This window comes from Theobroma umbraticum, unplaced genomic scaffold, assembly GCF_002168275.2.
Source record: "Theobroma umbraticum cultivar Fairchild unplaced genomic scaffold, ASM216827v3 scaffold_12.0, whole genome shotgun sequence".
Lineage (NCBI taxonomy): Eukaryota > Viridiplantae > Streptophyta > Magnoliopsida > Malvales > Malvaceae > Theobroma > Theobroma umbraticum.
In genome coordinates, this window is record NW_018397272.1 from 430117 (window position 1) to 447233 (window position 17117).

General features: G+C 33.6%; 2 protein-coding genes and 1 pseudogene across 2 annotated transcripts; 1 reads left to right on the forward strand and 2 right to left on the reverse strand.

The window, feature by feature from the left end:
• Window positions 1-7295: 7295 nt before the first annotated feature.
• Window positions 7296-9060, reverse strand: TDF1 (Duplicated homeodomain-like superfamily protein). The gene is made up of 4 exons (XM_089785344.1): window positions 8928-9060; window positions 8715-8844; window positions 7874-8139; window positions 7296-7837 (listed from the first exon to the last, which is right to left on the reverse strand). The coding sequence occupies exons 1-4, from the start codon at window positions 9058-9060 to the stop codon at window positions 7296-7298; spliced, it is 1071 nt and encodes a 356-aa protein (XP_089641470.1).
• A 739-nt stretch (window positions 9061-9799) lies between these two features.
• Window positions 9800-12749, reverse strand: LOC110426620 (putative prolyl 4-hydroxylase 7). The gene is made up of 7 exons (XM_021441872.2): window positions 12447-12749; window positions 12287-12344; window positions 12084-12188; window positions 11164-11221; window positions 10895-11070; window positions 10691-10751; window positions 9800-10270 (listed from the first exon to the last, which is right to left on the reverse strand). The coding sequence occupies exons 1-7, from the start codon at window positions 12602-12604 to the stop codon at window positions 9963-9965; spliced, it is 924 nt and encodes a 307-aa protein (XP_021297547.1). The 5' UTR covers window positions 12605-12749; the 3' UTR covers window positions 9800-9962.
• A 587-nt stretch (window positions 12750-13336) lies between these two features.
• Window positions 13337-14789, forward strand: LOC149526457 (uncharacterized; annotated as a pseudogene).
• Window positions 14790-17117: the final 2328 nt, after the last annotated feature.

A 17117-nucleotide genomic window follows, 5' to 3' on the forward strand; every position in this document is an offset into this window, starting at 1 on the left:
TAAACTTGATGTTGAAGGAGAGTTCAATAAAGATATTGAAGTGATAGGATCTTTTAATGATAATTCTCCACAACATGATGAAGCATAGAAAGATAAACCATCTTCAACAAACTTTGAGGAAGTTTTAATTATGGATATCTTTAATCAAATGCTAAGAGAAGAGCAAGTTGAAAAGGAAGCTACAAAAAGTAGAGCACAGAAACCAATACTTGTGAGAGCTTCCCCTGAATTAGTTCACACCATAAGAAAAAATGAACCTACTGATAAAGAAAAAGAGAAAGTAGTGAAATCTACACAAGAAACACCCAAACCTACTAAAAAAGGCAAAAGGACTATGGCAACAAAGACCAAGTTCCTCAAGAGAAGCATGTCTTATAGATTGGCTGACAAAGCTAAACCTTCTGTCAAATATTCTATTCAGGATCCTCTCCAAGTTTCAAACACATCTTTTTCTGATTCCTCATCATGAAAATCATTACCTATGTCATCCCCCAAGCCGCTTAATGTTCACTTTGGAACTGATGAGTCCACCCCCTCTAACTCCTCTTAAACCTATAATGAATCTCTGTTTTGTTGATGACAAAAAAAGGAAAAAGTTGTAGTAACAATATAATAACTTAGAAGTCTGATTCTAATGATGTTTCAGTTGTTTAGGAATTCTGATTATGTTTAGTTGTTTATGACATTCTGCAATGTTGATTGCTGATGGTTAGGATTTGGATGCTAATAATTTATTTTTATTATGCTATTTTGTTAACATTGTTGACATGTTAATGACATTTAAGTTTATGATGGATATGATCTATTGATGGTGATATGCTAATGATAGTTGGTTACAATATTGAAAATATTTTGTCACTTATTGCTAGTAGTTCTACAAACCTGTATGTCAATTCATGAATATATTTTGTTATATGTCTGAATCAATGCTTGTTATCTTCATTAAAAAATAGATAAAAATTAACTGGCCTGCTAAATTGGATAATGAAATAACTTGAAAGGATCATGCATATATTAAAAGGGAGCACACACTCAAGGGGAGAAATTCTTCATCTTGTGTAGTACAAAAAGAACAAATAGACACTGTGCTATTAATCAAGGAATGTTTTTTCATCATCAAAAAGGGGGAAATTGTTGGCTCCATAAGTTTTTGATGATAATAAAACATTCTCACTTATGTATCTCTAGCTATACTACTTGAGTGTGCAGGATGAAAATGTATGTCAATAATATATTAATCACTGAAAAGTAAATACAAAACCCATAAGAATAAAGAGTACAAATGAGCCACAAAACAGAAGCCTTTTAGTCAGATAACCAAGGCAGTTAGTCAGCTAAAATTCAAAATTGAAGTTGGTCAGTTCAGAGTTAGTAAACTTTTAATCGGTTAAAGCCTTACTTAACCAATTAAGAAAGGAAAGCAGATTCTGAGACAAAGAAGACTCAGTCGACTAAAGGGCATGGTTAGTCAACTAAGAGCTCATTGCTTGAGACTTCAGTTATAAGAAAGAGATGACTTAATGACTAAAAAGTATATTAGTCAACTAAGAGTACTCTATTTGAAAATTTGAATTTGAATGATAGAAGACAAACGGTTAGAACTAACTCTAAACTATTTTCAATGGTCTAAAGTTGTCAAACAATCATCTGAGTTAATTTTTCAAATATAAACAACACCCTAAATAGCTAAGAACAAGATTAGATGCTTCCAAGATCAAAAAGAGCTCAAAAATAGCAAAAACTCTCCCAACTCTTCTACTTTTCACTTCAATCTTGATAATAGAGTTTAGCACTTCATCTTATACCATTCAAATTAGGTTTGTGATCTTAGGTACTTCTTTATATATGTACTTTTTGGTTACTTAAAGTGTGTAAGTCACTCTAAGGGGATTAATCAAGCTTGGGTTAGCTTGATTGGTGTTATAGGTTCTAACTCAGCTTAGGAAAAATTAGATTTGGGTTTTGGTTGATCCCAGGAAAAGCCATTGTTAAAGGTTGTGGCTGAGCCTGTAAAAAGTCATTATAAAAGCCTGGTGGAAGCTTGGGAATTCCACTGATTATAGTGATTTGGTTTGAAATCCTTGATTGGAAGATCAAGATAGTGGATGTAAGTCAGAGACCGAACCACTATAAATATTTGTGCATTGTCTACCCTATTTTATTTTTCATTTCACTCTTCTTTAAATCATTCATTCATCTAGCATTTAACTTTTTATCATTAACCTTTAACTAGCCCTTAATTAGAAGTTAAGCTTTGTGACATTTAAAAAGTGCTATTCACCCCTTCTCTAGCACACATCTTTGAGACCAGCAATAATGTAGCTACCATCGAGCCTACCATAATTGTGCAAGGCCACAAAAGATAAAGGATGGGAACAAGCCATGCAAACAGAAATTTATATGATAAAAAGAAATGGTACATGGACATTGGTAGATAAACACAATGAATAAAAAGTCATTGGAGTTAAATGGGTGTTTAGGGCTAAGCAAAATGTTGATGGGACATTAAACAAACTGAAGTCTTGATTCGTGGTGAACGGATATTCTTAAGTGTTTGGAGTACATTACTTGGAGACATTTGCACCTATTGTAAGACATGATACCATCCGATTGTTGGTTACTTTAGGTGTTAAGGAAAATTGAAAATTTTGACACATGGATGTAAAGTCAGGTTTTCTAAATGGAATGTTGAAAGAAGAAATTTTTATAGAGCAACTAAAAAGTTTTGTGGAACTTGGTAGTGAAGACAAATCCTGCAAGTTGAACAAGGCTTTTTATGATTTCAAATAGGCACCCAAGTCTTAGCATGAGAGAATTGATACTCATCTTTATAGTAAAGGCTTCAAATAAAGTAAGAATGAGCCTACTCTTTAAATTAAAAGCTCAAATGGTGCAACTTAACTCATAATGTTGATTTATGTCGATGATCTATTAATGCCTCAAACGGATCTTGGTGAAATAACCTATTTCCTAGGGATGGAATTCATTCAAGAACCAACTAATATATTTGTTGATCAAGGTAATATGCCAAGTACGGGCTGAAACTATTCAATGTGGATGCCTATGATAATTCTATTTTATAGAATTATTTTAGTTCAATTCTGTTATTAAATATTAACTAAGTCCTTAATTTTATATTAGAGTTTAGTTATTTTTATCTATTTTCTCATTTAGTTTATTTTTATTAAGTTGTTTTAATTTTATGTTTATTTATCTCAATTTAGTTATTATTTATTAGCTTTTATGCTTTTGTAGGATTTAAGAAAATAAGGCTTAATTTTGAAAAGTAAGGTGTTTGAAGGAGCTAGGATTCTGATTACATATGTTTCAGTGTTTGGAAAATAAGGCTTAATTTTGGAAAATAAGGCTTAATTTTCGCTACAAAACTCCAAATGATGCGATTCTTGAACCATTGGAAAGCTCAGAGATAAAGCTACAACTTGGATATAAGTTTGCCTTGAAGATAGAGAAAATCGTGTCAGAAGATAACAAGGTGTAATGTTGTGAAAATGGCAATTTTGAAAGATGATATTTGATATTTGGGCCTCATTACACTTTTAAGCCCAATTAGACTTGGTAGGTTAACTTAGGGACTTTTAGGTTAAGATTATTAGTATAAATGGGATATTTTTAGGAAAAACTAGAAATAACTTTAGAGATTCAAAAGGTTAAAAGTTGAGGCAGAAACTTGAAAAGCAAGGGTGCAATTAACTGTTTTGTTTTCTTCCTTAGCTTTTATTTTTCTTTCTACTCTCAATGGTTGAAATTTATATATTTTTCTTTGTTTTTACAATTATCAGTAGCTAATTTTGTTTTTCTAGTATTGCAATTGAACTTACATTTAATCTAAATTTTTATTCTCTTTTTTACTTATATTTAGTGAGATTTGAATTGTTTATTTCAATTTGTTCGTAATGCTTTTAAATTGATTGACCACCAATTAAATTGATTTAGACCTAAACAAACTTGAGAAATGGAGTTTAGTGTAAACTAAAATTGAGATAGCATATGATCATATTAATTGATTTGCGTATAGAATAGGGATATACTAATATGCCGTATGTAGCCAAATTAGAGCCTAAACTTAATGAATTTGCTTTAATTTCAACTCATATAGGGATATAGGGTTTTAATTAAAATAGATATTTTTATAAGACAAGTTAGAAAACCTTTATAAATAAAGTATCAAGACTTGATTCATGGGAAAAGTAAAGTCTCGAGACTTTAGAGGAAGTCTTTAGACATGCTACCCAGAAAAGAAAGTATCAAGACTTCCATAAGAAGTCTCGAGAGTTAGGTCAAAAAACCCTCTAAAATAGAACTATTTTCAAAAGTATCAAGAATTAGGCTCAAGGTATCTATACTTCAGCGCCAAACCTAAAAAAAATATTAAACTTGCCTTTTCACTGCCCATACTATAAATACATCACAAATTCCGAGACCTAATCATGTTGCTTGAATACTTAACCACCCTCCTCTAAAGCCTCTTAACTCTCAACTTTCTTCCAAGCTTCAAATTCATTTTTTTCAAGAGCAACTTCATTTCCAGCCATTAAACTTGTTTTCCAACATTTTTAGAGGTAAGGATATGATTTTCCAACATTTAAGTTTATGGGTTTTACCCCAAAAGTTCTATCAAATCCTTAAAGTTTTGATTTTTAACTCTTAATGTTAGGTTTCAAGCTTTTTCCAACATAGTGGGCTCACCAATGTAACGTTACCTTTAAAAAAAAGGTTTGGAGACCAAACTGTGGTTAAAATATAAACAACAAATTTAAATAGAGAATAAACAAAGTCTAGCTGAAGATTTATACTCATGGTTTGGTTAGAATATGATTTATGATGCTAGGAACATTATTGATACTTTGTTTAAATGTTGCTAAGTACAGTAGAAAAAGCTTGTGATTTTGGAGAAACTGAGTACTTTTTGCAAACTTAAAAAAGTGTTCGATATGCTCTAAAAAGGTGAATGAATACACCGCTTTCAAACTATTTTAATATGTAAAGCTAAAAGCATGATTTGATGAGTTATTTGGTTGATATAACTTGTATCATTACTTATAAAGCATTCTGTGAAAAAAGTCTTGATACCTTTAAAGAAGGTATCGAGACCTCACCAAGGAGTCTCAATTTCCTTGAAGGTATCGAGACATTAGGCATAAAATGAAATTGTTAGCGCTTTTTGATGTGTTCTAAATGGTTTTATACTTAGGCTTTATTCCAAAGTTTTATATGATTTCTAAAGGCTTTGAAAGACATTCAAAAGTTTGATTTAAATCTCTTTCCAATAATTTTATAATTAGGTATTTTATTCAAATGGGTTTACTTTGAGTACAAAGGCTTGAATTATGTTAATTTTCAAAGTATATAAATGAGCATTTAAAAAATCACACATGCATGGTATTTAAATATTTGTGTAAAAGCTCTAACCTTTTTACTTATCCACTTCTTGTATTCACTCATGCAGTCTTTGTGATTTCCAATATTTTTGTTGCAAATCAGTAATAACTCTCTCTCTAGTCACTCGTGTCATAGAGACATGATCCTTTCCTTTTTTGGTAAGTGATCTAGCAATCACTTGCAACCTAATGGTTGAGTCATGTTTCGTTGACTAGTCAATCTTTATTTATGTTTATGTTATAAATGTTGAACATGTTATGGATTTGTAGCTTTTCAAGGCATTGTTCATATTTTCCAAATTATGCTTTCATGGCCAAAGGTCCAGATTAGCACCAAGGTGCATACTTTTCTTTAAGTGATGATTTCTAAACTATGTTTTGAAATAGTATAATAAATGCATGTGAGTGTTTCCACATGTATGAGGCAAAATTCCATAATGGTGTAATGGTGTCTTCAGACAGTTTATGTGATATATGAAATGAATGTTTAATTCTTTGTATATGATAGTTTAGTTTATATATGAATGTAAGAGACTTGCTTAGGTCTAGCGAGCTAAACCTGTCTAGGTCCTTACGCCATTCATGGACCGTTAGAAACGGGTCGTGACAAGCTGACAGCTTCAAGGCCTAACATTATGCACACTAACAATGTGCTTTCAAGGTATATGCAAGCACCTTCTGAAATTCATCTCACAATAGCCAAGCGGGGCTTAGATACCTCGAAGGGACCTTAGGTTATGGTCTCAAATTCTGCAAACAGAAAAGAACAAAGCGTTACAATGCTATAGTGATATTTATTGGGCGACAGTGATTGGGCATGTTGCCCAGATGACTCTTGAAGCATTGGAGGTTTTTGTTTTTCATTTGAAAGTGTAGTTTTCACCGGAAACTCCAAGAAACAAGAGGTGGCGGCACAATCCTTAACCGAAGCTAAGTACATTGCAGCTGCATGTGCAACAAACCATGCTTTGTGGTTGAGGAAAGTTCTTTGTGATTTAGGATTAGTTTGAGCAATCAAACGGGACAGTTCTGAGGCTCGACAACTCATCTGTTATTGTCGTAGCCAAGAACCTAGTGCAACATGGAAGAACCAAACATATTGGGTTTAAGTTTCATGCTATCAGAGAGGCTATTAAAAATAGTGAGATTAAATTGAAATATTGCAGCACAGTTTAGCAGCTTGCTAATATACGGACTAAGAGCCTGAGCAAAGACAGGTTTATTTTTCTGAGCTCAAAATTAGGAGTGTTCAAGGCTGATCCGAAGAGGTGCGTTGAAGTTGGAATCAGGCTTGAGGTTTCCGTGGGCGCCAAAAGGAATTCATATTTGAAGAAGAAGACTCGTGCCTTGCTACACATGACTCGACAGCAAGCCACCTCATTTGCTGTCTTGTTCCTTCGTATAGGACTGTATTACTTTACAATTAGCTAAATAGGGTGCTAAATAGAAGACAAAAGGCGTTATGTGCCTAATGTCCTTTTTTTTTATTTATTTTAATCGTTCGACTGTGTTAAATACTTATAATAGCAAGCAAGAAATATCTTTTGCTCCCTACTGGTTCTTCATCTCTCACTACCTGTTTTCTCTGTTTTTGCTTCTTTCGAGTTTTTCTTTTGTTAAAAACTCTACACAGTAGCCTTCTTCTTCTTCATTGTGCTAATTGCTTCAGTTTTACAGTTTCTTACTTACTGCATGGCTTCAGTTCTCATGAATGCATGATCAACTGGTGCAAACACCATTAAAATCACAACACAAACTCACATGGAGATTATGTGTTCGAACACCAACACAGTAAAAAGAAATTATTCGTCAGAGTATCATAGTTATCAGAAGAAACTTAGTACCAAGTTCTCAGACTGTCGATAAATCTGTTAAAAATCAGTCTTAAAATATAACTCAGTAATCAAGAGAACCATCTAAAATTTCAGGAAATTGTGAACGTATCTCACTGTCTCTATCCAAGATGGCATCAACGAAAGAACTTGCAGGCAATGAAGAAGCATCAGTTTTTATGTTAACTTGATTCATTGTGGTAGAGCTGTAATCATATACTCCAAATCCCTGACGTTCAATTCTGTTAAAGTTATGATCACTTCCACCATTGGCTTTGAACTGGGATATTTCCTTCTGTGTCATAGTTGAGGATCGTCTTGGTCCAGGGAACTTGTGCTTTTGTTTTTGCTGAGAATTGTCATGGAAGAGAGGGTCACTGAGGAGAAAATCACTCCAACTGAAGGGAGATGGTGGTGTAATTTCAGACTGAGATGCCTGGAAAGAAGAGGATTGAGGTGAACTCAATTGCGAGAAAGCAGTTGACGATGAAGATGAACAAGGAGAAGTAACTTCACTGAAGAAGTTAGGTTGGATAGATCCTCGGTTGTTGACTTGACCCTGAGCCAAAATGTCCCATGAAAGGTTATTTGCAGCAGATAAATTATCTTGGACTTTCTCTATCACTGGCTTCATGACCACACAGTTATTTTGAAGCCCCATGGGTATTGAAGATGGCTCAATCTTGGGTATTAACGTGTTTCTCAAATTCTTGCCAAAGGACCCAATTAGATTTTCAGTGTTTGGGAGGCTGTTGATGTTTCCATAATCAGAAAGAACCTGAGAAATTGGCTTATGAGTTACAGGATCAATTCCCATCTTGGAAAGCTTCTTTCGCAGCTTAGTGTTCCAATAGTTCTTCACATCATTGTCTGTTCTTCCAGGAAGATGCTTTGCAATTAATGACCATCTGCACTATCAAATTAAGCAATGAGCCCCCTTTTGTTTTTGTTCTCTCTCTGTCCTTTTGTATGAGAGAGAGAGAGAGAGAGAGAGAGAAATCATTAAATTTGCATTATTAACAGAAAATAACAGGCTGTTAAGACTTGAGATAGTTGTATAACCAGAAAGAAATTCGTTTGTTTATGACAAAAAGGCCTCCCAGCTTCTCAGTCACATAGTAAAATGCTGGCAAATGGAAAATTCAGCATTTAATCTAAAAATTCCTGACAGTGAAAAGTTTCTATTCTTCTCTCATAAACATTTTCTTGGGAAAGTAAAGGAGTGGTGAAGTTTATGGCTAGTGCTACAAGTTAAAGCAAATCTAATAGTTTTAAATCTATTCAGGGAAGGCTTATTCCAAATTTGTAGTCAGCACATTATGAACAATTAAAATCCTTGGAAAACAAACTTTAAGCAAAACTAGAGCTAGGAATCCCCACTTCTGGCATGAGAAAAACAAGAAAGATAGGAATACTTGCTTAAATTAATAGGATTCAAAGATATAAAGAGAAAAATAAGGAGAAAACAAGAGAAGTTGACAACCTGCTGCCAATATGTTTGTGAAGATTGATTATGACTTCTTCCTCTTGAGGAGTGAAGCTCTCATGTTTAAGATCAGGCCTTAAGTAATTGGTCCACCTAAGCCTGCAGCTTTTCCCACATCTGTTTAATCCTGTAGAAAATATCATAGAGCAAATCAAGTTATATATGCATTATCATAATAATAATTTTTGAAGCATGGAAAGAAGACGAAACCTGCTTTCTTTGGAACTAAAGTCCAGTTCCCAATTCCATAGTTGGAAACATAAGCAAGAATCCTGGCATCTTCCTCAGCAGTCCAAAGACCCCTCTTAACGTTGGATTTATCACAGCAAGGAGGTCTTCCCATTGAATGATAATGGTGAGATGTACCGAAAGCAAGGTGACTATTATGTAATGGTGATGCAATTTTGAACCTTTGAGAGAGATTATATTTAAGAGAAGAAAAAACAAGTGATCAGAGGAGGCAAGAAAAGCATGCAAATGGCTCCCGATTCCAAACAGCAAATTTTGCATGATTTTACATATAACTTATAGCATTGCCAAGTATTCATGACAAACGTTCACTTGGAAGGTAATTTTTGCCGAATGTGGGTTCTATTTCAAAATTTTTGTGGTAAGCCAAATTTCCTTATCAATTTTGAATATCTTTGTAGTTTTCAAAATTCAAATATATTATTGCAAATATTTATTGGGCTTTTGGGAGTTCATATATCATGCAATTAAAACCTTGTGTGAAAGTTTTTAAGACTAGTAACCTTAACAACTGGTGTGACTTAAACTGAGAAATTGGTAATTTAGGGATCATAATATTGCCCAAAGTTTTTATGCAGTTGCAAGATGAAAAACTAGCATTACCTACTTCTATATTTTTAGTTTTTACAAAATTAGACCCCTTTCGCTTGGTGAGTCTAAGCAGTTGAAAATTCGAGTTAACGGATGATAACTCGTCTATTTGGATACAAATATGTTGCAATTTTCCGACGCTTGGCTGCAAAGGGCAGCCACTTGGCATGTTCATTAGAGAAATTGGAAGTAGTCTAACTAACAGTAAAATCATTCTGTTTAAATTCGGATAGTAATCGACGTGGTAAAATCATCTTGAACATATGACATTTCGCAATAAAAAGATTTCTCGTCCTACAAAATGTGTGTGCCCATTGAGCATAACTCAAATATCAGTATGTACAACTATTAAATGGGTTTGACCATTACTCTTTAAGGAACCCAGAAAGCAGCCCCAAGAACTTTCTAGGAGGAGCACACCTTACAACTCTTCCTACAGATTCCGTATGACTCTTCAGAACCCACCATGTAAATAGGGTTCTTTTCACACTCTCCGGCCTTAGCCCAGACAGGGCAGTTGTTATTTTCATCAACGCAATCCCCATTTTCAGAGCGCCTCTCTAGTTTATCAAACGACCTTACATGGATCCACTTTGTTGCAGACCATTTCTCACCCTTTATCACTGGGCAACTCCCGTGCAAACTGTCTGTATCTGTAGTCGCATCAGGATGAAGACTGAAGAACAGTAATGCATCGCCTTTTCTGGGTTTCACTGCAAGTGAATGCAGAACAGTCGTGTCAAAAGCCAAAGACTATATGGTGGGATTTCTAATGCTACAATTTGTCAGAGAACAACTCAATGAAAAATTGATACGGCTGTTTTGTGGTAATATCCACAGAATTCATCAAAACGACGGATCACTTGTCAGTCCTAGAAGTGTGAATATATACTGTTAAGATATTGCAAATGTCAAAATTCCGCTGCTGTGTCCAAGAGGATCAAGACCCAAATGCACTTTTAATTAACTAATTTTCAATGTATACTTGTTCCCTCTTTAAAGGATATTCTCTTATTTAGAATATAAAACAAAAAAAAGTTCCATGCACAGGTTCATATATGATCTAGCATATTAAATCTGAGAAAGTAATAAAGGTACAGTGGTTTTCACCCAAAATCTCAAGAGGATCATACCTGCATATCCATTTTTAGCACAATCTGACCAACTGTCATCCTTGGGCTGAGCAAGTTTTCCCTACAGAAGACAAATGATGAGTGATGAACTACACAAACAAAGACCATGGGAATGTAACAATGATAAAACAGGATCCAAGTAAAACATATATAAAAGAAAATCAAAGACCACTAGAAAATAGGATTCATGGCAAATGCCCTTACCTGTGAATTTGGAAAGACAGTTTCCCCACCACTCTCAACATCAGACAAATACATCAGTACAGTGGCAATACGGTGACCACCCAGCTCTTGGTTAGCCTTGTCATGAAAATAATCAAAATGAGGCTCATACTTCTGGCCATGCTCATAGTGTAGTATTTGCATGGACTCTCCATTCTCTGTTTACAACACCATATTCAAGGAAGATGAGAAAAAAATGCTTCCATATGGATAAGAAATTATAGGATGGCAACAAGCAGTAACAAATATACCTACTGGAAGGAAGGTCCATGCAGCAATCCTGGCTTCAATATCAACAATGACTTCATCCTTCACATGAGAAACAAAGGACACCATGTAAGCCTTTAAAGTTCAAGAATCAGCACATACAATGCTTTCTAGACAGGGTCCATAAATGAAAATAATCCTAACATCACCATAAGCGTAAGGTAAACAACAGATTAACTTAATGAAACACATAATTTTATGGCAGGGATTTGAGAAGGCTCATATTATCCAGAACCAATTTGACTAAGTCAAACTAATCAGCTTTTCAGATATTCATTCAATGAGGAAACAGATTGTTTTGGTAAAGAACCCTGAGATTAAGTTTGAATGAATCATGAGGGGAAGAGCACAATCACACAATGCATAATCTGCACGAACTACCACCCAAAAAATTTGTTATTTATGAAGAATACAGAAAAACTGCTTCTTTACAAACATTTTTGAATACAGCTTCCAACAGAACATCAATAAAGAATGCCAGGCAAATCTGCAATTAAGTGGTTCACAACTCATAAGTACTCCAAAACATTTGGTTAATATGATCAAATCTGTCATTATCAGGAAAAAAGATACAAAGCATACCCAAACCATTGTGATCTGATTTTATGGTATCTCATGGAAGAAAAAAAGGAACACTTTAGAATACTAATCCGTTATTATGACATGATTCTGTAAACCCAGATACAAATAAAATTTGATTGCATATAATTACATACAGTCAATTTAGCCAAAAGACATAGAAAACAAAATCAGGTGGGGAGATCATTCCTTTTACTTCTAAATTCAAGAATTCTGCTCATAAGTTCGACATTCAAATGCGGACGCGGTAAACAAACTAACAGCATTCCTCTCTTACGTTAACAGAATTTCAACTAAACAATAAAAAGAGGCAATTTATTTATACCTGAGCTTTCTGAAGAAACATGCCAGAGCTGGTTCGAACTTCGCTTTCTACGCTCTGACCAGACTCATTATCCGCCACCATTGACTTCTCCAACTTATCCTTAGCCTAAGAACAAAATTAACACCATATTTTCAAAAATGAAATCATTAAATCAAAATTCTTCAAAAGATTAAGAAAAAAATAAACAAAAAATTGTTGCTTACCAGAGTAATAAGGTGATCACTTTCCTCAGCCGATAAAAATCCTTTGTAAATAAAAGCCCTGCAAAAAAAAAAAAAAAACCAAACCAACCATAAATTTCACAATCTTGACTAAATTAAACTGAAAAAAAAATAAAAAATGTTAGGGAGAAATTAAAGTTACCTAGGGTGCCATGAGAGTTGAGTTACACGAGATGGGTCAAACAGAACAGAAGAAGTTCCCCTTTTCATTTTAAGCAGCGATCCATTAATCTCAGCCGACACGAAAGAGAAATGAAGGAAACTAAGAAGAAAAAATCCAAGAAAAAACCGAGAATCCATGAAAAAATTCCCTGTTTGGCTCCAATCCGTAATGGAATTACAGAGAGAGAGCCTTGTCTACTGGAATTGAAAATATTTTTTAGGAGAGAACTTGGAAGACTTTTACTTTGGGGTTTCTTCCTCCTTTTTTTTATTTAAGATGGAAATTAATGGGCGCCCACGGGTTTCGTGGAAGGTTTTTTTTGAACTTGCGTGGAAAAGTCAAAGGGACAAATGTTTCGTTCCGGAAGCTTCCACTCTGGCAAAAAACAAAAATTAAAACGGTGCGTTTACCACCTCCCAGCCAATGGATTTTCTACCCAAAACAAAGGTAACTATATCTAGTTGTTTATTTATTTATTGTCAAAAAATCAAGTTACTTATTATTTTATCACGTGAAATGTGGCTATTTGGGTGTTTAGATTGGGTTAGTTGAGTATTTTACTACAATACATAAGTATACGTAATAGAGTAATTAGATTCATATTTGTCACTTTTGCAGTTAGTTCTATCATTTTATTAAATTAAACTCTCTCCTTTTATTGCAATCTTAATATAATGAATTTGATGTATAGATGGCCAAACTTTTGTGTTTGTCTTTTGATGTTTTTATGAAGATCATTTTGGACCTTTTGCATCTTTTTTTTTTGTTTTTCTGTTCTTAGATTTTTTCAACCTTGTTTTCCTGTAAAAATAGAGTGAACTCAGAGTTTCACTCAATAAAACCCCGATTCCAATTACAATCCAAGTTAAATGCTCAAGCCTTACCCAAAAGGTGAGTAGTCTCTATTTGATTTCTAAAAAACTGAAAGAAAATGAATGAACAAATAATTTTAGATTTTGTGTTTGTCAGCATGAACTGTAATTATTAATTCTCGAAATATTCTACAGAAAATATTTTCGTATTTTCTTTTTACTTTGCTTGTACTCCAAGGAAGTCTACAATTAGAATACTTCCTTATTTGCTAATTAATTTACGTATACACCAAGTAAGTTTAGGTTTAGTTGGCTTTATAAATAGCACCTTATGTAGTTTTTTATTTTTTATCAAGCAGTTTAGTTCTTTGCTTAGATCTTAAATATTTTTTACATGGTATCAAAATAGTTTTAATCTTAAAAGAACTCTTTAACGTGAATCTCGAATTCTAAAGCTTATATTTGAAAAATTACCATTACATTTTTTTTTCTTCTATTCATTTAAAACTACAAGGCAGAAACCAATTCCATTATTTCAACCGAACCAAGCAATTTCACGGCTCCAACCATATTAGGCAACCCAACACCACCAATTATTATCCACTAAGATAATTTTGTGTTTCTTATCAATATTACACTGGATGAAACAAATTTCTCATTATGGTCTTAACTCATGGAGATGCGTATTGGTGCTTGCAACAAAGTTAGATATCTCATCGAATAAGCAAAAAAGCATACACCCGAAGATCTTAATTTTGGAATGTGGATTACTGAATATCACATATGAAAAACTGGCTTATTGACTTAATAAGTCCATCATGATGCAATGATTTATTTGTCTTCCCACTACAAAGAAGATATGAGAAATTGTATCAAAAACCATCTATAATGGATCGAATGAGACTTGTATTTTTAAATTGAACTAGAGATCTTTCTTTACCAAGAAAATGACCTACCATTATCAACATACTATAATAAACTTGTGACTATTTTTCAAAAAATTGATCACAAGATTATCTCACATGAAGGAACAATTGAAGGTGTAGTTCAATTGCATATTGTGAAGGCCAAGCTTCGAGTCCATATTTTTCTAAGTGAACGTGATTCTGAATTTGATCAAGTATATGGAGAAATCTTATGAAAAGATCCAAAACTTAATTTGTAAAGCACGTATGCATATGTCAAGAGAGAATATCAACAAAGATAGACAATAGGAGGGTCTCATCCAAATCCTAAGAGCACAACTATGCTAGCCAACTAAACTCAGCAAGGACCATTGTTTAGCTCCTTGAAGAATCCAAGCAATCAATCAACTAGAAAATCTGACATTGTGCTATGTACTCATTATGGTGAAATAGGTCATTTGAAACAGCAATGTTATGAAATCATTGGCTATCCTGAATGATAGGACTTCACAAAGAAACCTAGAAAGACGATTGCAGGGAAAGCCATAATGACATCTACTGAAGAAAACCAATTGAAGCCTACAACAAACGTTACAAACAAATAGCAGAATACAGCAAACATTACCCACTCAAGTATGGGTGGCGAGGCATCGGCATTGCAACTTTTAGGAATAATATTTTGATTTTTAATACATATGCATCTGACCATATGACTAAGGACTTTAGTTAGTTACAATCAATGCTCCCTTCTTCTCAATCTATTATCTCCATAGCTAATAGTAGTACATGTCTTGTTATCGGTAAGGGATCTGTCATATTATCCAATACTCTTATTAGATACAATTCTTATTGTTCCATCCTTTGAATGTAATCTTTTGTCTGTTAGCAAAATTACCTTTACTTTTGATTGCATTGTAACTTTTTGGCCCTCATTTTGCATTTTGCAAGACATTCTGGCTTGAAATATTCTTGGTTATGGTGTTAGGTGATGCAAACTCTATTATTTAGACTTAACAGAAACTATGAGACCAAAATTCAACTAGGTGAATCTAACTAGTAGCAAAACAAGGCTCGAGCAACTATATGGTTATGGCATCAAAGATTAGGACATCTTTCTTTTAGTTATCTTAAGAAGTTACAATCGCATCTATTTTCAGGTTTGAATAACTTCGATTTCATTGTGACATTTGCGAACTAGCTAAAAGCCATCGTATTGCTTATCCACCAAGTTTGAATAAAAGTTTAGAACCTTTTGCTGTTATTCACTCTGATGTTTGAGGTCTTGTAAAAACTCCTTCAATTTCTAAAGCTCGTTACTTTGTTACATTTATTGATGAATGCACTAGAATGAATTGGGTCTTTTGCTTCAAAATAAAAGTGATGTATGCACAACATTTTAAAATTTTTTTACTATGGTAGGCATTCATTACTAGAAGTAAATTCGTGATCTATAAACAAACAATGGTATTAAGTATGATGGATCTCTTGACAAATTTTTTAGCCTTTATGGGATTCGTCATTGAACTTCTTGTATCTATAATCCATAGCAAAATGGATTGGTTAAGAAGAAAAATAGATGGATATTGAAAGTGGTTCATGCCTTTCTCTTTGGCAAGAACATGCCTCGATTTTAATAAAGAGGAGCTATAAAACTTGCTATCTACCTTATTATTCGAATACCGTATTGAGAAATAGACTTTAAGGCCCCATCAACAAAAAGTGTGATCTTGACTTTCAATTCCCCAACTCCTTAATCTTGAACCATGAGTTTTTGTTTGCACTATATATGTTGACATTCCCAAAAACTTATGAAATAAACTTAATCCATGTGCAAAATGATGTGTCTTTGTTGGCTATTTTGATTTTCAAAAAGGGTACAAGTGCTATGACCCTCAAACCCATAAATTACATGTAATTTTAGATGTTTCTTTTTGTGAATTAGAGCCTTATTACTTAGGGGGAGTCTCTAAACCTTCTCTTTAATGGGAGAGTTCTACCGAAGAGAATGTATTACAACAAGGTCGTGGAGGAAAGGAGTTTATGGAGTTAAAGGAAGTGAATGAACATTTGGGGAAAAGTGTTCAACAATATTATGATAGTTTTCTTGAAATTAAGAATGAATTAGTTCTTCTTGCAAGTGAATTAGGTACTTCTGTCATAAAGTCCTCAAAATTACCAATGCCTACACATACATTATTAACTGAAGAATCAACCCAGAATGTTGTTCCTCAAGTAATCCTAAATTCCATATCTAATGAGGTAATCTCGAACCTCATATTTGATGAGTCTCATGAAATTTTAGATCCCATATTTTTTATGAGTCCCATGAAACACATGTTCTTATAAAAGTGATAATTCCTAAATATCCACAAAGATCAAATATTGGAGTCCTAAAGAAACAATATGAACCTAATCCTAAAGCTAAGGTCAAATACACAATTAGTTACTATGTGTCTTCCCATAGATTGTCTGAATCGTATACACTCACTATTAATTAATTGTCCACTATATATATTCCTAGTAGTTTGCAAGATGCATTAAAAGATCTGAAATGGATCAAAGTGATGAACGAAGAAACGGAGGCTTTACAAAAGAATGCTACTTGGGAATTGGTTCCCTTACCCAAAGGAAAGAAAACAATTGGATATAGATAGGTATTTGTAGTTAAACTCAAAGCAAATGGCGGCATTGAAAAATATAAAGCAAGTATAGGGTGGATTATCAAGAAACTTTTACACCAGTAGCCAAGATTGATATAATTTGAATTCTCATATCTATAGTAGCAAATCGAGATTGGCCTTTACAACAATTTGATGTTAAAAATGCTTTCCTCTATGAAAACTTAGAGGAAAAACTCTACATGGAGTTACCACTAGGAATTAAACATAGTTCTTCGAGTAAAAGGAAAGTTTGTAAATTGTATAAGGCATTAT